The 21,549-nt window shown below is 49.5% G+C and overlaps 1 protein-coding gene across 2 annotated transcripts in view; it reads right to left on the minus strand.

Moving 5' to 3' along the window:
- The window catches only part of LOC132454520 (spectrin beta chain, non-erythrocytic 1-like), a 32,837-nt gene extending 13,142 nt beyond the window's left edge, over positions 1–19,695 (minus strand). Inside the window, exons 1-19 of one of the 2 annotated variants that reach the window (XM_060047926.1) lie at positions 19,564–19,695; positions 14,082–14,284; positions 10,575–10,726; positions 9,582–9,755; positions 8,094–8,185; positions 7,765–7,845; positions 7,297–7,412; positions 6,516–6,628; positions 5,606–5,793; positions 5,206–5,323; positions 4,945–5,103; positions 4,486–4,788; positions 3,869–4,022; positions 2,646–3,516; positions 2,372–2,509; positions 1,840–1,960; positions 1,292–1,507; positions 747–1,166; positions 41–243 (exon numbers count right to left, since the gene is read on the minus strand). In XM_060047926.1, the coding sequence (XP_059903909.1) occupies positions 41–243; positions 747–1,166; positions 1,292–1,507; positions 1,840–1,960; positions 2,372–2,509; positions 2,646–3,516; positions 3,869–4,022; positions 4,486–4,788; positions 4,945–5,103; positions 5,206–5,323; positions 5,606–5,793; positions 6,516–6,628; positions 7,297–7,412; positions 7,765–7,845; positions 8,094–8,185; positions 9,582–9,755; positions 10,575–10,726; positions 14,082–14,226 (3,764 nt within the window). In that variant the 5' untranslated portion in view covers positions 14,227–14,284; positions 19,564–19,695. Of the gene's footprint in view, positions 1–40; positions 244–746; positions 1,167–1,291; positions 1,508–1,839; positions 1,961–2,371; positions 2,510–2,645; positions 3,517–3,868; positions 4,023–4,485; positions 4,789–4,944; positions 5,104–5,205; positions 5,324–5,605; positions 5,794–6,515; positions 6,629–7,296; positions 7,413–7,764; positions 7,846–8,093; positions 8,186–9,581; positions 9,756–10,574; positions 10,727–12,205; positions 12,682–14,081; positions 14,285–19,563 lie in introns of those variants that run through there. The other variant, XM_060047927.1, reaches the window with a different exon arrangement.
- Positions 19,696–21,549: the final 1,854 nt, after the last annotated feature.

Raw genomic sequence — 21,549 nt, forward strand, 5'->3', positions numbered from 1 at the left:
AGCTAGCGTAGCGCTGACCCTAAGCTAGCGTAGCGCTCACCTCTCGTCGATGGAGGCCACTCTCTCCTGGATGCGCTCGGCGTTGATGTTGCCGTCGCTGGCGAGGCGGCGTCCGGCCTCGACCACGCCCACGATCTTCTCCTCGTTGGCGTCCATGGTGGTCATGAAGTCCTCCTGCCTCTTGATGGAGGCCTCAGCCGCCTGCAGCGTGCTGGGCATCTCCGTGTGGGCCAGGACGTACTCCTGCTCACACACACACACACACACACACACACACACACACACACACACACACACACACACACACACACACACACACACACACACACACACACACACAGTGTTAGCACTCTGGTAGTATTGTGTATGTTAGTAGTATATGGTATGTTAGTAGTACTATGGTAGTATTCTCTATGTCGATAACACTAGAGTTGTGCTGTGTATGTTGTAATATTGGTAGTACTATAATAGTATTGTGTATGTTGTTAGTACTAGAGTAGTATTACCATATGTTGGTAGTACTATGGTAGCATTGTGTATGTTGGTAGTACTAGACCAGTATTGTGTATAGGGGTACCTGGTTGTTGAGGAAGGCCTCAGCCTGCTTGTGGTGTTACTATATGTTGGTAGTACTATGTTAGTATTGTGTATGTTGGTAGTACTATGTTAGTATTGTGTATGTTGGTAGTACTAGACCAGTATTGTGTATGTTGGTAGTACTAGACCAGTATTGTGTATAGGGTCACCTGGTTGTTGAGGAAGGCCTCGGCCTGCTTGGTGTCTCGGAGGAACAGCTGGTACGAGTGCGACTGGGACAGCAGGTTCTGCCGGTTCTCCCACATCTTGTGCAGCTCGTTCCAGCCGGTGTCCAGCGCCTGCAGCCTCTGGCGGAGGAACATGTACTGGGCGTCCGTCTGCCCCTGCGTCACCATCTCGCCCATGTCCCTCATCTTCTGGTAGTCCTCCTCGTAGTTGCGGATCTCGTTCTTGATGCCCTCGTGCTGCGCCAGCAGCTTCTCCGCCTCGCCCAGCGTGTTGGGCATGTCCTCCGAGGCGATGGCCGTCTGCGTGCGCGACAGCCACGACTGGAAGTCGTCCAGCTCGCGCAGGAACTGCTGCAGCTTGCTCGCCTCGCCCAGAGACTCCTCCCTGGTCTTCAGAGTTTCCTGGAGGAGACACAGGGGGGGGACGAGACCACAGCGTTGGCCCCATCGTACCGACGTTTCCCTTCCCAGTATCGAAGCCCCCCCCCCCCGGCGGTGGGGGTTAGGGGTCAGGACCCCGACCGTACCTTCATCTCGTCCCAGACGGAGGAGATCTCCACCAGGCGCCCCCTGATGGCGCCCGCCTGCTCCGGGTGCTGCTCCGCCAGAAGCTCCGCCTCCTTCCCCAGGCCGGCCAGCTTGTCCTCGATGGCGGCCAGGTCTCGCTCCATCCCCGTCAGCTTCCTCTGAAGGGCCATCACCCCGGCCAGGTCGTTCCCCAGCTCCTGGGTGGACTCGATCACCTGGGGGGGGGGGGGGGGGGGGGCACTACTGAGTACTGCACCTAGTGGTACTACATACCTAGTGGTACTCCTGACCGAGTAATACTACACACCTAGTATTCACACTCAGTACTACTAGTAAATGTAGTGGTACTAACAGTAATAGTGGAAGTGGCATTGAATTTAGTAGTACAAGTACTTAATATTATTAATATTAACATTAATAGCAGTACTAGTATACATACTACTTATCTTAATAGTGTTTGCAGTAGTAGCATTCCAAGTGGTAATTCTGCCACCAGTACTAAACGTAAATTAGGAAGTATTAGTAGTAGATATAGTAGCACAAGTACCTTGGTCTTCTCCCTGATCCAGGATTTGGTCTCGTTACAGTCCAGGTGGTAGTTCTGGACGCCCAGGGCTGAGTTCAGGGATTCCTTCTTCTGGTCCACCAGGTCCCTGAACTGGCTCCACCTGGTGGTCAGGGAGGGAGGTGTTTGTTACTGGGACTGCTTCTAGAAGGACATATAGCTGGTACTGCAGCCATGTGACTGTAGGCTATAGAGTACCCTGTCCAAATCGGAGTAGGCCAAGGCGACAGACTCATATATAACATGTGTTGTCATCCCCTGAGTAGGCCAAGGCAACAGACTCATGTGTTGTCATCCCCTGAGTAGGCCAAGGCAACAGACTCATGTGTTGTCATCCCCTGAGTAGGCCAAGGCAACAGACTCATGTGTTGTCATCCCCTGAGTAGGCCAAGGCAACAGACTCATGTGTTGTCATCCCCTGAGTAGGCCAAGGCAACAGACTCATGTGTTGTCATCCCCTGAGTAGGCCAAGGCAACAGAATCATATACAACATGTGTCAGCCGCGGTACCGACCGGTTGTTCAGCTGGTCCTGCTGGGCCTTGATGTCCTTCTCGCCGGGATGTCCGTTGTGGATCAGTTGCCTAGCGATCTGGTTGACCACGGCAACGCGCGATGCCTGGCTGTTCATCTCTGGCTCCAGGCTCTCAAACCTGCCACGGAGACCACCCGCCAGTTAGCGATCAACGCGTCCAAAAAAATATTAACGATAAGAGAATCACATCCGATCCAGACACTACGTCGGCCAGGCCTCCACCCTGCCCCCCCCCCTCTCCCCCCTAGACGGACCTGTGCTGCACCACCTCCAGGTCCTCCAGCCTCTCGGGGATCTCCATGCTGACCAGCCACTGCTCCTTCTCCTGGATCCAGGCCTCGCAGGCCTCCGCCTCGCTCACCATCTTGTAGAGCGCCAGGGCGTCCTGCAGCGCCTGCTTCCTGAGCCGCGTCAGCTCCACCACCTCCCGGTAGCGCTCCTCCATGCCCGCCAGGCGGCCGCGCACCTCGTCCGACCCCGCCTCCTCGCTGGGCAGCGCCGCCGCCGCCTCGTGCAGGGCGTCGATGACGGGCCGGTAGCCGTCCACCTCGGCCGCCGCGTCCTTGTGCTTGCGGACGAGCGCCAGCGTGGAGAACTCGTCGTGGCCCGTCTCGCCGCTGGACACGATGCGCAGCGCGTCCAGCGTCCAGGCGTCCACGTCGTCGGCGTCCGTCTGGAACTGGTGCATGGCCAGCGCCTCGTCCAGGCGCCGGCGGCGCTCGGCCGCCAGCGCCTGCAGCGCCGCCCACTGCGCCCGGAGGTCCGCGGCGCGCTCCCCGATCTTGGCGGCGGCGAAGTGGCCCTCGTCGACCATCCGGTGGCCCTCGGCCAGGCCCTGCTGGAGGTGGGCCCAGCGGCCCGCCATCTCGTCCTCCAGGGCGCGGTGCTGCCGGAGCAGGCGCAGCGCCCCCGTCAGGTCCTTGCCACGCTCCGACGACGACAGGATCTGCTCCTTCTCCCGGATCCAGCCCTCCTCCTCCGCCATCTCCCAGAAGAACCTCCACAGGCGCCGCGACTCCTCCAGACGGCAGCGTCGCTCCCCGGCCAGCTGGCTGAGCTCCTGGTAGCAGAACTCCATGTGGGCCACGCGGTCCTGGATGACCTGGGGGTCGCAGGGCTTGTAGCCTGGAGCACAGAGAGCCACACCGTCAGGGGTCAGGGGTCAGGGCAGGTTAGGGTCAGGTAAGTTAGGGTGTGGGGAGGGTCAGGTCAGGTTAGTGTCAGGTCAATGCAGGTTAGATTAGGGTCAGGTTAGATAAGATAGATAGATAGTACTTTGTTGTCCGTTTGCACAGAATGAAACCACATTAAAAACATAAACAACAAAAATGAATAATAAATATGATGGGGCGGTCCAGCCCTGCAACTTAAGTCAGGTTAGGGATAAGTACAGTCAGGTTAGGGTACGGTTAGTGTCAGGTCTGGTGAGTTAGGTTAAGGGTAGAGCCAGGTCAGGTCAGGGAGGCGGAGCCCTCACCGTCTCCAGTGATGGAGAACTTGTGAGCGGTGGAGTTGACTGCCTTGACGCGGTCGGACTGGATGGAGATGTCTGCCTCCACCAGACTGTGTTTCTGCAGAAGGTCCTCCACCCCCAGCAGGTGTTTCCCGTAGTCCTGGGACAGCAGCAACATCTGCACAGACACGCAGAATGACTCATCCATGACGCCTCCACCCCCAACCCTACGCCTTCCAGTCCTGCGTCTAGCGGGGAGCTAGACGCATCTATTCTCTCTCTCTCTCTCTCTCTCTCTCTCTCTCTCTACCTCTCGCTCTCTCTACATCTCTCTCTACCTCTCTCTCTACCTCTCTCTTCCCTATCCCTCCTATTTCCCTACAACTCCCCCTCTCTATGCGCTCTCTCCCTACTATCCCCCTCTCCCCCTTCAATTCTCTCATCTCACCTCTCTCCGTACATATCCCCCTCTCTCCTCTCCCCCTCATCTCCCCACTCTACGTAAATCTCCCCCTTTCTCCTCTCCTACATCTCTCCCTAAAATTCTCTCATCTCTCCTCTCTCCCTACATATCCCCCTCTCTCCTTCATCTCCCCCTCTCTACCTACACTCCCTATATCTCCCCCTCTCTCCCTCCCTACCTTCATCTCGTCCATCCAGTCCATGATGTGCAGCATCTCCTGGAAGACGTGCTGCAGGCCCAGGGTGAGCTCCAGCCGCTGCCGGCGCGCCTTCAGCAGCTCTAGCAGGTACTCCCACAGCCGCAGCACGTTGTCCTTCCTGGCCGTCACGCGCTTGATGTCGTGGTACGACTCCGCCTCCAGCTCCCGCGCCACGGACACCACCGCCTGCACGCGCTCCTCGTACGCGGCGATGTCCGTCTCGATGGCCTCGTGCTTCTTGGTGGCGGCCTCCACCGCCTGCAGGTCCACGCCAAAGTTATCCTGGAGGAGAGAGGGTTAGGGAGAGGAGAGAGGAGTAGTTTGATTATTCAACAGGATTCCTGGTCATTATTAATCAATATGATTGGTGTTATAAAGCTATACAGGCCCAGTGAGTGTGGGTTTGTGCGTGTGCATGTGCGTGTGTGCGTGTCTTACCTGTGACACTAGTCTCTGGTTCTCACTCAGCCAGGTCTCCCTCATGGCCGCCTTGCGGTCGAAGCGTCTCGCCAGCTGCTCCAGTTTCTCCTGGCGAATCAGCTCCGTCCTCAGAGCCAGCTCGCGCTCGTGCTCCGCCTTCTCCAGACGCTCCCAGGCCTATCACAACGCAGCATTCGGTCACCTGTTGTTACACAGCATCCAAGTGCAGCCGCTGTGGGGCCAGGGGTCATGGGTCAGGGGTCGGGGGTCGGGGCTCACCTTGTTGATGTCAGAGATGAGCTTGCCCTCGCGGGGGGTGTACACCTTCTGGTTGTTGGCCCTCATCCGGCTCTGGATGGTGAACAGAAGGACCTCCAAGTTCCCCTTCTCTGTGAACCTGAGACCACCGCCCACCACAATCATCATCATCATCATCATCAGCCTCTTATCACCATCATCATCATCCTCTTATCACCATCATCATCATCATCCTTATCTTTAACCTCTCATCATCATCAACCTCATCATCATAATCATTCTCTCATCTTCATCACCATCCCCTCATCGCCATCATCATCATCTTTATCTCTCATCATCCTTTTCTCATCAACACTGTGTGTGTGTGTGTGTGTGTGTGTGTGTGTGTGTGTGTGTGTGTGTGTGTGTGTGTGTCACTTACTTGGGGGGCTTCTCCACCGTCCGGTAGGAGTTGAAGGCCTGTAGTTGCTGCTGGACACCGGTCAGAGAGTTGGCGAACTTGCGGTTGTTGAGGATTATTATGGTCTGTTCGATCCACTCCAGCAGGTCGGAGGACAGAGACTCATACTTGTCGATCAGCTTCTGGGACTCCAGAGCGTTGTCCAGCACCTGACCACCAGGGGGCGACAGACACAGTTAGTAGAGGTGGCGGATAGCAGCCAGTAGAGCAGGGGGTGCCCGCGGGCACCATGGCGCCCGCAAGGACCACATGAGGCGCCCGCAGGCCTGTTCTAAAAATAGCACCACTCATTCTTGAACAACTCTTTCCCACCGTTTTTAAGTCATTGTTGATTATTATTTTGAGAAATCATTAACATGACTTAATTAATTAACATGTCTTCACATAGATGAGTTTCATTAATCATTAATAGTAATATATAACTAAAGGCAAACTGAGCAGATTTGTTATTTCAGAAGAGTGTATAGAACTGGGTGCCCTTCGTATGACTCAGTACCCATGAAGTAGCCCTCCGGTTCAGAAAGGTTGGTGACCCCTGCAGTAGAGGCAGAGTAAGCTAGGAGAGGGGAATACGCGTGTACTTTGGGGGAATGGGTACTAGTGTAGTAATATGTGTGCACTAAGGGTGAATGCATACTAGTAAAGTGTAATGTGTGTACTGAGGGTGAATGAGTATGGTGTGGTATTATGTGGCACTTGAATGCATACAGTGTAGTATAATGTGATACTTGAATGCGTACAGTGTAGTACTATGCGATACTTGAATGCATATAGTGTAGTAAAAAGTGATATTTGAATGCATACAGTGCAGTACTATGTGATACTTGAATGTGTACAGTATAGTGTAGCATTATGTTGTACTTGTGCGTACCTTTCCGATGCGTTTCCCCTCGACCTTCAGGGCCTTCATCTTTGAGAAGTAGTGGTAGTAGGTGACAACGTAGGTGATGACCGACTTCTCGTCTGGGTGGTCAACGCTGATGTCTGCACACAGAAACATGAAGTTATATATAAGTAGTGCTAGTACTACTACAGTATCATGACACTACTACTAGGGTGTATAGTAGTACTAGTACTACTCCAGTATCCATAACACTACTACCAGTGTGTATTAGGGCTTTGACTTTTGCCCAAAAATTATATTCGAAGTTTGTTTGTTTATTAATATTCGAATATATTCAAATATTTATAATAATATTTGGACCATTAAATGCCTTCAGTAAGACTTGGATTGGGCTTCGCGAGGTTTGTTTACCGAGTTGCTATGGTTACCGGTCTTGCGTGTTCCAACGGTTTATTAGGTTTCTAATAAATCGCTGTCTAATCAATACTTCATCCACTGCCTCTACCGTGGTCATTACAATATTATGAATAGACTGGGTCGGGTTCTCCGACGTCTCTCCCTCTTGGCCTGCCCATTACAGGTTTGAATATTAAGGGCTGCCTAATATTCGTTCGAATTTTGATTTATTTTTTGATATTCGAATTATATTCGAATAACGAAGTTCGGAGTCAAAGCCCTGGTGTGTATGGTAGTACTACTACAGTATCCATAACACTACTATCAGTGTGTATTGTAGTACTGGTCCTTGTACAGTATTGTAGTACTACTCCAGTACCCAGTACCTCAGGGCCCCGGGGCCGTCACTCACCCTCGGCGTCCAGCAGCTTGGTGATGCCCAGGTGCTGCTCCGCCAGGTTGAAGGCGTTCTGCAGGTTGTGGTGGGCGTTGGACTTCTTCAGTCTGTCAAAGTCTATCAGGTCCGGTCTGCACACACACACACGCACACACACACACACACACGCACACACACACACACACACACACACACACACACACACACACACACACACATACATACATTACGTTAAGCTATGCATCATTAACCTGTGTCTTCGTATCAGCTGTGTGCCAACTACCGTGTTAGCTATGTGCTAACTAGCATGTCACTTGTCTGCTAACTAGCCTGTAACCCTCGTTACAAGCTTGTTAGCTGTGTGCTAACTATATGTTAACTAGCCTGTAACCCTCGTTACAAGCTTGTTAGCTGTGTGCTAACTATATGTTAACTAGCCTGTGGGAACTCTGGTCCTCCTGCCCCTGATAGCGAGACTGTTACCTGTGTTTATGAATGAGGGCGTTGAAGGCCATTCCATCACGCCAGCTGGTGGAGAAGTTGTGGATGTTGACGTTTGGATATCTGAAAAAAAATTATAATCATTTGATTAGTTTGTAGTATATTTATTCTAGTGGTAGTATCAGTAGTCGTATTTATAGCAGTATTGTCAGTAGTAGTTTTTATAGTATGTAGTATATTTACAACAGTAGCATTAGAAGTACTATTTATAGTATATAGTATGATTACTTCTAGCAGTATAATTAGTAGCAGTATTTGTAGTATGTAGTACGATTACTTCCAGCAGTATTATTGGTAGTATTTTTAAGTACCCAGCAGTCTTCATCTGGCACCAGAGCAGCAGAGCGTCCTTAGCGGATCTCTTCTCCTTGTTGTCTTCTGTCTCCACGCGGATGTCTTGGATCTGTGAGACAGACAGATAGGTAGAGACAGAGAGAGAGAGAGAGACGGACAGACAGACGGGGAGCGAAAAAACCACAAAGTGGTTGGTGGACTATATACTGTAGACAAAGCACTAGTGAGATAAACGGATAGAGAGATAGATAAAGATAAATTGATAGAGAGATAGATAAAGATTAACTGATTGAAATAGATAAAGAGAAACTGCTAGATGCAGAGATATGCTAATGATGAGAGCTATAGGTATGTTGGAGTCCATGTACTTTGCAGTAATACAATTGTAGAATCTAATCTAATATAAATTGAGAGACTGGACATGTGGATTTGGAGCCATGATGAGCATTTAATAGCTAGTAAGTGTTTACCACTAGATGGGTGAGACCAAATCCCAGTTTAGGTTTGACCATGCCGTGTATGTACTCCCTGGAACGACTACAGGCTAGTTAGCATTTAGCTAGTTTAGTTTAGTTTGGTTAGTTTAGTTTGTTGTGTTTTATCAGAGCCAAGCATGTTGTTTAGCATACTGTGGATGTAGACCGTGGAGTGTTAAGCAGCTAGTTTGCTTTTAACCACTAGTTAGCGTTGAGCCTCTGGTTTACCAGGCAGGGGCATATATCTCGACTCAAAGGTCAGAACATAGTAGAGACACTGTGGCTAGTGGGCTGTATTGCCATGACAACTATCTGGCGCTCCACGGCCGACACGACGAGCTGAGTGTAGACGTTCCGGAGAGGAGCAGACTTTGAACTGAAGGGTTGAGCTCTTGTTTAAAACAATTAGATTATCTGATGTGTCGACAGCAAATAATTAACTGTATGTGCAATGGTGAACATTTGTAAAGTTATCTGAAGTGTATAAGTGTATGTGTTAGAGAAGGCGCGTCTACAGTTGGCTCGACAAATGTAATTATTGTAATTCACTTTGGATAGAAGCGTCTGCTAAATGCATTCAATGTAAAATGTAAGAAGATAGTTGTGTTTGCATATAATCTGATATGGATAAGCTTTGAGGCTGTGTCTGTGATGAAGGACCAACTTTAACTCAAGCCATTTTGTGTTACCTGGGCAGGTGTGTTACCTGAAGAGGTGTGTGTCCGTTACCTTGAGAGGTGTGTGTTACCTGGGGAGGTGTGTTTCTGTTACCTTGAGAGTTGTGTGTTACCTGGAGAGGTGTGCTGCCTGGAGAGGTGTGTTTAACTTACAGGTGTGTGTAACATGGATAGGTGTGTGGTGCCTGGACAGGTGCGTGTTACCTGGACAGGTGTGCGTTACCTGGACATGTGTGTGTTACCTGGAGAGGTGTGTTTTACCTGGACAGGTGTGTGTTACCTGGACAGGTCTGTGTTACCTGGACAGGTTTGTTACCTGGACAGGTTTGTTACCTGGACAGGTGTGTGTTACCTGGAAGCGGAGGATGATGGTCCAGATGAGGCCCAGCGTGAGGCGGTGGTTGCCGTCGACGATGTCGTGGGAGCCCATGTTCTCCAGATGGACCCGCTGCTCCTTCAGGAACTGCAGTGCCTTGTCCACGTTCTCCAGGCAGTGGATCCGCATGCGCCCCTTAGTGGGCTTGGGCTGAGGGGGTGGGGGCGACATGTTATTATGTCTGTAGGTTATGAGGCCCTTAGTGGGCTTGGGCTGGGGGGGCACGAAATGTTATTGTTGTCTGTAGTTAATGAGGCCCTTAGTGGGCTGGGGGGGGCACGACATGTTATTACTGTCTGGGGTCATGAGCCCCCTTAGTGGGCTCGGGGGGGACATTATTATTGTCCTTAGTTAATGATGCCCTTAGTGGCCTGGGGCCGGGGGGGGGGGGGGACATGTTATTATTGTCCTTAGTTAATGATGCCCTTAGTGGCCTGGGGCCGGGGGGGGGGGGGACATGTTATTATTGTCCTTAGTTAATGATGCCCTTAGTGGCCTGGGGCCGGGGGGGGGGGGGACATGTTATTATTGTCCTTAGTTAATGATGCCCTTAGTGGCCTGGGGCCGGGGGGGGGGGGGGGGGACATGTTATTATTGTATGTAGGTAATTATAACTATGTAGAAAAGTCTGTCAGTCTGGGGATGTGGTGACTGTCTGTGTGTCCAGTCAGTATTGCCGTTGTAAGCCAGCAGGTGGGATATAAAGTGACTGCATGGGGCTGACCAGCTATGGGAGGGTAGCATCGTGGTTTGCGGGGGTTGAAGCAGCACTCCTCGTACTATGCGAGTCATAGAAGCATGGAGGAGGGGATCTGCTCCAGTAAGGTCAGATCAGGTTTGCTTCTATGGGGTTTTATAGGCCCCTCTTATCTCTGCCTTGAACAGCACACCCTGTTATGATGCTGATGTTGTCTGTCTGTCGGTCTGTATCTCTTTGCGTGCGTGCATGCGTGCGTGTTTGTGACTCACCAGCCTCTCCCCGGACAGAACCTCCAGGAGTTTGATGAGGGAGCGTCCATCGCGGAGGTCCAGGTAGAGGTCACTGATGCGGCATGAGACCCTCGACAGGTGAGAGTTCACCCACTTAAGGAAGGTCTTCTTCTGGACCGCCTCCCGCTCATCTACACACACACACACACACACACACACACACACAGTAAGTGTGTTAATTGCACATCTGAGCAGTGTTTTCCAGGGGGTCTGCCTCAACACCATGGTTACAGAAGGGTAATGATCGCGTAGGATATCGTTACCATGATTACAGGAAGGTGTGGATCGTGTAGAAATGTGTTACAATGGTTACAGGAGGGTTTAGATCATGTAGGAGATTGTTAAAATGGCTAGGATCAATTGATGATTGATGATTGATGTCTACTTGTGAAGTCACAAATCCTAATCCTATCTCCACTATGATTAAATCTTTATTTTCTTGCCATCCAATCAGCAGGTTGTTCAGATGTGTCTGGGGGGGTCAAGACAATCTGTAGGTTCAATGGTCGTCTGCTACTTCCTGTTCTGTTAAAGCAACATCCTGTGCTAGAATGGAACGCTGAGCACGTCCTGTATCTTGGTGAGGTGTGGCCCAAGTGTTCATCCTCCTCTGACACACACACGCACGCACGCACGCACGCATACGCACAGAGAATCAAGCCAACCCCAGCTTGTTCTAAAATTGAAAGTGCACATCAGAGTCCAACACTGAGAACCTAAGAGGACCACAGTTAGGGAGTGGTCCCGTTTCTCCCCTCTCCAGACTCATTGGGATATCAATGTCTGCCTGTCTGTATCCAACCCGTTCTCTGGGCAAATCATATTGTTTCCTGTTCCATCATAATGTTTCCTGTTTCTTCATAACGTTTCCTGTTCCATCACGACGTTCCCTGTTCCATCACAACGTTCCCTCTTCCTTCATAATGTTTCCTGTTCCATCACGACGTTCCCGATTCCTTCGTGACGTTCCCTGTTCCATCATAACGTTCCCTGTTCCATCACGACGTTTCCTGTTCCATCATAACGTTCCCTGTTCCATCATGACGTTCCCTGTACCATCATAACGTTCCCTGTTTCTTCATGTTCCCTATTCCTTCATGACGTTCCCTGTTCCATCACAACGTTTCCTGTTCCATCATAACGTTCCCTGTTCCATCTTAACGTTTCCTGTTCTATCATAACGTTCCCTGTTCCATCATATCGTTTCCTGTTTTATCACAACGTTCCCTGTTCCATCATGACGTTCCCTGCTCTATCATAGCCTTCCCTGTTCCACAAGTTAAAGCTATCTTTGATTTTGGATGTTAGGACATTTTGCACTAGGAGGGCGCCCGGCAGACATCGGGGTTTGAACCCAGAAGCTTTCCGCTGTGAAGAGCCAATCCACTACTATCTGGCCCCTTGATATCAGCTCCACCCATGACCTTTGAGTCTTGGGGTCAATATAATGACTGTCAGATATTTGCACAAGATGCTGTAGACTGAGCTAAGGGTTAATTCGTTTTTTTTGTCTCCACCTACATCTGCCTGTCCTCTTGTCTCTCTGTCTGTCCTCCTTTCTGTCTGTCTCTCTGCGTCTCCCTGGCCATTTTACTGTCTGCCTGTCTTACCTTGTAGCTGTTTGAAGCGTCCCTCCAGCAGGTTATAGTTGAGCGTTGCCTGGTCGGGACCCCCTGGGTAGGGGGAGTCTGTAGCCCCCCAGTCTAGATCCATGCCTCCAAGCCCCCAGCACCCTAGCACCTTAGTATTCCAAACACCCTAGTTCAGAACGGTACTCCAAACACCCTAGTTCAGAACAGTACTCCAAGCACCCTAGTCCAGAACAGTCCAACCACCATTAAGCATGCAGCCTTGTCCGGTCCAGTCCAGTAGATCCTCAGACCAGCTCTCTGCTGAAGTCCTCAAGGCAGGCAGCTCAACTTCACAGGAAACCGTAAAGCAACTTTATAGGAAACCGCAGAGCAACTTTATAGGAAACTTTAGAATAACTTTACAGGAAGTTTATAGGAAACTTTGGAGCAGCTTGGTGGCTCCAAGAGTTTCCCGTGTGGCTGTGAGGAAGACGAAGCCGTGTAGCCACACCCCCCCCTCTCTCTCTTACACACTGACCCCTGCTCACTCGCTCTCACACACAGACTCTGACCCCTCCCTCTGCTCAGAGAATGGAGGGAAATGGCATCGCGCACACACACACACACACACACACACACACACACACACACAACACACTAAACACACAAACCAAGCCAATAAGGCAGATCTTAACAGTTCCCTCAGAAAACAGTGCAATAAAAAATGAAAGAATTCTCTCCCTCGCTCTCTGTGTCTCTCACCCAGGGTGGGGGTAGGTTGTAATTTGACCACTGGCTGGTGATGTCAGCTTGCAGCGGGGGAGGGGGGGGAGGCGTTTCCCACTATTGTTGATCGTCCACAACACATCCCAGAAACTTCCTGAACACACCCACAAACATCCTACTCTCTCTCTCCCTCCCTCTCTTTTTTTTATAAAAAAAAAAGTTTTGTTAATCTTTAGCTACATTCCAGGTTGAAAAGAAAGGAGATGCAGCAGCTGGGGTCTGAGGGAGTGGAGCCACGGAAGGTTTTGATTTTTAGGTTCACCCCAAGGGGGAGCCAGAGAGGGGGCCCAGAGAGAGCAGCACAAGCTGGGTGTCGCGGTTGAGGGGGGTTGTATTTAAAACACATGTGATGTGGAAACCGTTGGCACCGGGATAACTGTCAATATCGACGTCTGTGTTTTTGTAGGGAGGGATCTGACTCAGGTTTTGGTCATAGATGATCACTACGGGTTTGATGGAGTGAATGGTTCCAATCCCTCACAAATTCACAACGCTTGTGGGATTGAGTCTGTTTACTTTGAATCTCGTCTCCTTTGGTCAATGCTTTCGGGTTGGTGGTTACACTTGGCTGTCTGCACTCAGTATTGAGTGTGCCGGGACTTAAAGAGGCCGAATTAAGAACGCGCTGGAGTCCCAACATGTAAAGTGAGCTGTGACAATGTACTCGCGGACTGGCCGGACAACGGAGAAGACCTGTTGTTTGAGGTGGCTTCAGATTGGGATTGCTGTGTGGGACAGTTCCCCTGGCTCTGTCTCTAGACGCTGGACTACAGAGTGTGTGAGTGTGATGACTTGAGGTCCTGGGCTTCTAACCCTAACCCTAACCCCTTGGCTGAGGGAAGTAACTGGGAGGTAGTGCTGGAGATGAGGGGTGGAAAACAACGTAATCTACGTCCTTAACCCAAACCTTCTGACCCAAACCATGGTTTGGGTCCGGACGCAGCTTACCTCTAGTCTGTGGGTGGAGGGGATGTGAGCAAGGTGTGGTATTACTACTTTAGCGCGTACTAGAGCATTCTGTACTCCAGAACTAGAGTACAGAATAATAATATAAGTACTGTAGTATTAGTAGTAGTCTTACTACTAGTACTGTAGTATTAGTACTAGTATTAGTACTGTAGCAGCCTACCTGCCAGGGCCTTGATGCGGGAACGCTCGAAGAGGCGTGCCGAGCTGTTCTCGTTGTCCCACTCGTCGTCCCAGCGGTTGTTGACAGTGTCGCTGCTGTACTGCAGCTCCATGTGCTCCAGCTCCCCGGCCACCGTAGTCATCATGACCTCTGAACTCTGACCTCACAGCTACTACCTCTGCATCCGCTGCTCCGACCACGCCCTGCACACAGAACACATCCCATCATTTAATACAACACAATGTACATAACAGGTGACACGTATAACATAACAACAACAAGACCATGCCATACACACATAATACATCCTATTATATCGTATTACATGACATACATCAGATCAGATAACAACACGACCACGCCCTGCACACAGAAGGCATCCCATTATTAATATTAAATATAAACACAATGTACATAACAGGTCACACGAATAACGTAACATATGACATAACCACAAGACCACGCCATGCAGACATAACACATCCCATTATTAATATTTAATATAAACACAATGTACATAGCAGGTCACAAGAATAACGTAACATATGACATAACAACACGACAACGCCTTGCAGACATAACACATCCTATAATATCATATAACATAACGTACATCTTAAAACAACACAACCACACCCTGCCAAGAGATCGCATCATCGTTATACCATATAACATAATGTACATAACATAACAACAAGACCACTCCCGGCCTGTAGGGCACAACCCATCCTTGTGCATAACTGAGTGCATCTCTTGGGCATCAGATCCATTAGTTACAGGAAGTGCGTGTACTCTAATGGTGTGCTCACTGCTCATGTTGTTTGTGTGCGTGTGTAATTTAGAGTGTGTTTTTAATGTTTCGTGGGAATGTTTATATTTAACATTTTTCCCTTCCATCTTTTTTTAGGATATTCTCCTTCCCAAAGCGATCTCTCTGTAATGGCCTTCCCGTATCGATGTCCGGTACATTCTACTGTGATCTCCAATCAATAAGTTCTTTTCAGATCTAATTTGATCGTATCAGAGCCTTTCATCTCCGCTTTGAGGCCGCATTGAGCATTGATCGCTCCTGCAGGAGTTACCGGAAGAGGAGTAGAAGTAACGCATTGACGACCTGTCATAATGAGACTGAGAGCTCTGCTATTGGCCGCTGGGTTAATGGAGTCAGGCTGCACTCCTATTGGCTGCTGGTCAGCTGACCCGGCTGATGGAGTATTCTATTTGTGAACGCAGCATAAACTCATTGTGTAGAGAGGAGGAGAAGGAGGAGAGGAGGGGAGGAGAGAGGAGGAAGAGGAGGAGAGGAGTAGAAGAGGGAGAGGAGCGGCGAGAGAGGAGGGGGGGAGAGGAGAGGGAGGAGGAGGAGATGGAGATGGAAGAGAAGATATGGGGAAGGAGGAGAGGAGGAGGGGGGAGAGAGGAGGAAGAGGAGGAGAGGAGTAGAAGAGGGAGAGGAGCGGCGAGAGAGGAGGGGGGAGAGGAGAGGGAGGAGGAGGAGATGGAGATGGAAGAGAAGATATGGGGAAGGAGGAGAGGAGGAGGGGGGAGAGAGGAGGAAATGGTGGAGGAGGAGAGGAGAATAAAAGGAGAGACTAAGTGTTAGCGGAAGCTGAGAGCAGCTTGTTAGCCATATGTCTCCACATGAGGAGAAAGGAGGAGCGCTGAAGAACAAGCCCTCCTCTGTTAACGCACACACACACACACACACACACACACACACACACACACACACACACACACACACACACACACACACACACACACACACACACACACACACACACACACACACACACACACACACACACACACACACACACACACACACACACACACACACACACACACACACACACACATCTCAACTCTAAACAGGCCTTGCAACGCGACGCTATGCTATGCTAGGCTACACTACTAGTTTGGGACCTCCATATGACCTGAAAACCACACAGAGTATCAGTGTGTTCTGCTGGCACTCCTCCTATCCCCCAAGAGGGCAAAGGACCTTCCGGAACAACCAATAGCTCCTCTTCCACGAGCTCACCAAAGAGCTAGCGCTGCAGACTAGCAGCTAGTTAGTTCAACCCAAACTACTCATCTACTCTAGATCTATACTCGATATAGCCTCAAACACTGGGACACACTTATGACACTTTTCCATGAGGAAGACTTTAATCTGTGACCCAGCAGTCCTACTGAGTTACAGCAGAACCTCTGATCCAGCAGTCGTACTGTGTTACAGCAGAACCTCTGATCCAACAGTCCTACTGTGTGGAGCAGAACAGGGAGGGAAGAGGGCACAGAACCTGGCCTGGAAAACAACAACAGAATGGGGCAGAGTTACGCCTTGTTTCCTTTCAGAAGGGATTCCTCCAATCAAGAGTGTTGATTGGAAACCTTTCAGAGCCCTTTTTACCAAACTAGCACTGTCCCAGTTTGTGTTTACTATTAAAAGTCAATGATGTGCTTGCAGAACCCCCACTCCGACACGTTGCCTTGGTGATCCACATTTCCAACTGATTTGAACGATTAAAAAGGCCACAAAAGAGGCAATCCAAGCAAACTGTTAATGGATCGAATGTAGAGAGACTCCACCACACTGGACTAAAGTTACCATAGCAGCCATGTCTTCCTCTTCCAGATGTAATGAACTGGGGACGTCCCTACGTCATGGGGTGGAGACGTCCCCTCATCATGAGGTGGAGAGACCTCGCTACTTCATGAGATGCAGACGTCCCTATGTTAGAGGTGGAGACGTTGCCACGTCACAAGGTGGAGACGTCGCTACATCATGAGGCGGAGATGTCCCTTCAAGAGGTGTAGACCTCGCTACGTAACGGGGTGGAGGTGAACATTCATGTCCACAATGCAGTGGGTGGATGTGAGCTGGGGTGAACTCAGAGGGAGCGCAGCTTTAAACCCCACCCACATGGTGAGACAGAGCGGCTGCAGGCGGAGCTATGGGCTGCTCTAATCTGGGAGGCAGATAGACACATTCCTGGAGGGTGAGCGAGTGTTGCGTGACGTGGGTGGGAGTGTGGGTTGGGGTCTGTCTCCCTTATCAATTTTTAGAAACACTAGTTTGTCAGTAAAGACTCCAGCCTCCATCAATGTGTGTAAGCCACTGACAGCAGCTCCCAGTAGAACCAGTAGAAGACTGCCGGTGTACTGGGCAGCTCCGAGGAGAAGACCGTGGTTGTTATGAGATACTACTCGGCAATGAATAAAATATAAACAAAAAAATCCATTTGGAGAGAGAGATCTCTCGCCCATTCCCAGGGGGCCGTGTGTTTCCTGTGTTTAGCCCCTCCCTCTGAAGTCCACTTCACGCCACCATTCAGCTACAGCCGAGCTCCCCCTCTCCTCTCGGTTCTCTTCCTCTCCTCCCTGTTCTCCTTCTCTCCTCACATCTGTTCTCCTTCTCTCCTCTCATCTGTTCTCTTCCTCTCCTCACTGTTCTCCTTCTCTCCTCACTGTTCTCCTTCTCTCCTCTCATCTGTTGTCCTCCTCTCCTCTCATCTGTTGTCCTTCTCTCCTCTCATCTGTTGTCCTCCTCTCATCTGTTGTCCTCCCCTCCTCACTGTCCTCATCCTCCTCTCCCCTCACTCCACCTCTCCTCTCTGTTCTCCTCCTCTCCTCAATGTAAGGTCCAATAGGCCCCCATCCCAGACCCTTCAGGACACACTAGAAGAGATTTAGATCTTCTAGCCGAGTCACCAATGTCAGAACCATAAACCCAATAGGACCAGCTCCTCCAGAACCATTAACCCAGTAAGACCAGCTCCTCCAGAACCATTAATCCAGTAAGACCAGCTCCTCCAGAACCATGAGCCCAGTAGGACCAGCTCTTCCAGCCACTGGTCGTACAACACATGAGTCTTTAGTTTGAAGCTAAATGGCGAGTCTCCCAAGCACATCCTAGCAGACTGGCATACCCTAGGAAGCTAGCCTAGCGAAGCAGACTAGCGTAGCCGTCCGTATCTGAAGATGCCAACAGCTGCGTAAACAAGAAGCTCTCACACACACACACACACACACACACACACACACACACACACACACACACACACACACACACACACACACACACACACACACACACACACACACACACACACACACACACACACACACACACACACACACACAGCATGTGTCACCCCCATTCCATTTATTTTGGGTTCATATGCAGCTGTTTCAAAGCAGGCCTGCATACATACACATTCCAGCACACATACCGGAACTGTATTTATTTGATAGGCCCTCCAACATGTATTGCTATGATATTATCTATTTTCCTTTATTACGTATGAAGACCCTCAATACTTTATAGAAACCACTGGAAAGACCATGACCTCATACAGCTGGTCACTGCAGTCTGGGTGGAGTAAACACACCCACCACATAGAGATAATAGATAGATAGATAGATAGATAGATAGATAGATAGATAGATAGACAGATAGACAGATAGACAGATAGACAGATAGACAGATAGATCTATCTATGTCTTTAGATCGAGATATATCTATATCTTTCTATATATAAATATATCTATTTCTCTAGAACTTAAGAGCTTTAGGCCTCCTAGTAAACAACTAGTGAAGACGATAATGATTTTGAGGGAGTCGCCCATAACTCGGAATCTTCCCGGTGAAGTTCCGTCCATGTTGCGGACATGTTGAAAGAGGGTTGGACCAAGCGGAACCAGGCAAGGCCGAGCCGAGCCGAACCGGACCGGGCCGTACGAGGCCTGAGTCTGTTTGCGCAACATTTTTACCGGATGCTCAAGATGCGCGAGCCCAAATCACCGCCCGTGGTTACGTAACGAAGTGATGGAGGATGCTCGGTTTAACAACATGACATCTTTGTGGCGATTCCAGAACTCTGGGCGACCTGATGTCGACATTTCAATCTGCGGACCTCAGGGAGTCCTTGTGATCGGGAAGAAGCTAGCGAGCCAACATGATAATATCTAGCGGGCCTTTATATGTGTATACATATACCCGTATACGGGTGTTCCTTTATACGTGTTTACATGTGTTAGTGTTCCTGATGATCAGCGCCCTGGTGTGAAACCTAACATGGAGGTCGACCACGCCTCGCGTCCATGGCGGCTGGTCTGTCCTCCGAGGGGTGGGGGTGGGGGGGTTGGGGGGAGCAACGAAGGACACAAAAGCAACATGCACTCGGACGGGAATCCCCTCCTACACACAAACCCATCACAACACGCACAAAAACAACACGCACATTAACTACACACACATGTTTATGCGGCGGGTCGTGATTCTAAGCCACAGATGGTTCATCATCAAGGTCGAGAAACTAGCGGAGCATCTCCCAGATTTCAACATTTCAGTCTCCAGCGCCGCTATCCAGCTCATCTGTTCATCTTACAGTCCCGCCCTGCGACACCGGAGCCACGACCCCCCTCCGACAGAATGCATCCCATTACAAGAAGAAGAATAGGGATGCAGACTCACCACAAAAATAATGAGAGCTCCAAACTTCACCGCCGCGATATTCAGCAACTGACGACGACCGAGGGGCAGACGAGAGGAGAGACAAGCAACAATCCGCACTGGCTGGCTCCCCCTCCAGAGCACCTCCTCCCCCTCCTGCCCCGCCCTCCTCCTCCCTTCCGACGGCTGCTGCACCGGAGGGGCGGGGCTTGGCGAGGCAGGATGGAGAAAGAGGAGGAGACCTCGGTGAAAACACCAGAAAAACGCTGTATAATAGCCCGACATATATACAGATTATAATACATACATATAATATATATAATATATATATAATGTATAAAAAAAATACATTACATATAACACATAAATATATATAAAAATATAACATATCGAATATATAGAATTTATACATATATATGATGAAATATATTTCTTTCATATATATAATATATGGAATAGTATATTAATATACATAAAATATGGAATATGTAGAATATATATACGTATATGATAAATGTCCTATATTGAAAATATAGAATCAAGAGAATATATAAATATATTCATAGATATGGAATATGTAGAATATATAAATATATATAATAAATGTAATATATGTAATATATGAGTTATATAATATATATGTAATAAGAAAAAATAACGAGAACATAAAAATATATAGCCTATCATATATGGAATATATAAATACACTTGATATATGGAATATGTAGAATATATATAGAGATATTTATGTTGAATAAAAATTATATATACTTTAAATATTCTATACAGAAGATATATTTTCTCTATAAAATAAATGTATATATATATATACAGTATATAGAAAGAGAATACAGCGCCAAGAGGACAGGGAGGCCTGATTCAGGATCAGCTATGGAAATGCCATGAACATCTACTGTATATGTATTTTTTTAATAGCAGCAGGAATACGTTGAAGTTTCCTCAGAGAAGAACACACAACAAACAACAAGAGTCCCCAAACAACAGAGTGATACAGGCTTTGTAGAATGTTGTGCATTAGAGATAATAGCCTGATGTACCTCATGTACATGATTACTAGTAATAGCATTAGTACCAATAGTATTTATTTTAATAGTTTGGTCCTCTCCTCATCCTCATCGTCATCCGCTTATCCGGGGTCGGGTCGCGGGGGGAGCAGCTCAAGCAGGGGGCCCCAGACTTCCCTTTCCCGGGCCACATTGACCAGCTCTGACGGGGGGATCCCGAGGCGTTCCCAGGCCAGTGTTGAGATATAATCTCTCCACCTAGTCCTGGGTCTTCCCCGAGGTCTCCTCCCCACTGGACGTGCCTGAAACACCTCCCAAGGAAGGCGCCCAGTGGGCATCCTTACCAGATGCCCGAACCACCTCAGCTGACTCCTTTCTAAGTAAAGGAGCAGCGGCTCTAATCCGAGTTCCTCACGGATGGCTGAGCTTCTCACCCTATCCCTAAGGGAGACGCCAGCCACCCTTCTGAGAAAACTCATCTCGGCCGCTTGTACCCGCGATCTCGTCCTTTCGGTCATCACCCAGCCCTCATGACCATAGGTGAGGATAGGAACGAAGATCGACCGGTAGATCGAGAGCTTTGCCTTGCGGCTCAGCTCTCTTTTCGTTACAACGGTGCGGTAAAGCGAACGCAATACCGCCCCCGCTGCTCCGATTCTCCGGCCAATCTCACGCTCCATAGTACCCTCACTCGCGAACAAGACCCCGAGGTACTTGAACTCCTTCACTTGGGCTAAGGACTCATTTCCTACCCGGAGTAAGCAATCCACCGGTTTCCTGCTAAGAGTCATGGCCTCAGATTTAGCGGTGCTGATCCTCATCCCAGCCGATTCACACTCGGCCGCCAGCCGATCAAGTGAGTGCTGAAGGTCACAGGCCGATGATCCAATGAGGACCACATCATCTGCAAAAAGCAGTGACGAGATCCTCAGACCACCGAACTGCAACCCCTCCCCACCATGACTACGCCTCGATATCCTGT

This window comes from Gadus macrocephalus, chromosome 3, assembly GCF_031168955.1.
Source record: "Gadus macrocephalus chromosome 3, ASM3116895v1".
In the NCBI taxonomy this organism is placed as follows: domain Eukaryota; kingdom Metazoa; phylum Chordata; class Actinopteri; order Gadiformes; family Gadidae; genus Gadus; species Gadus macrocephalus.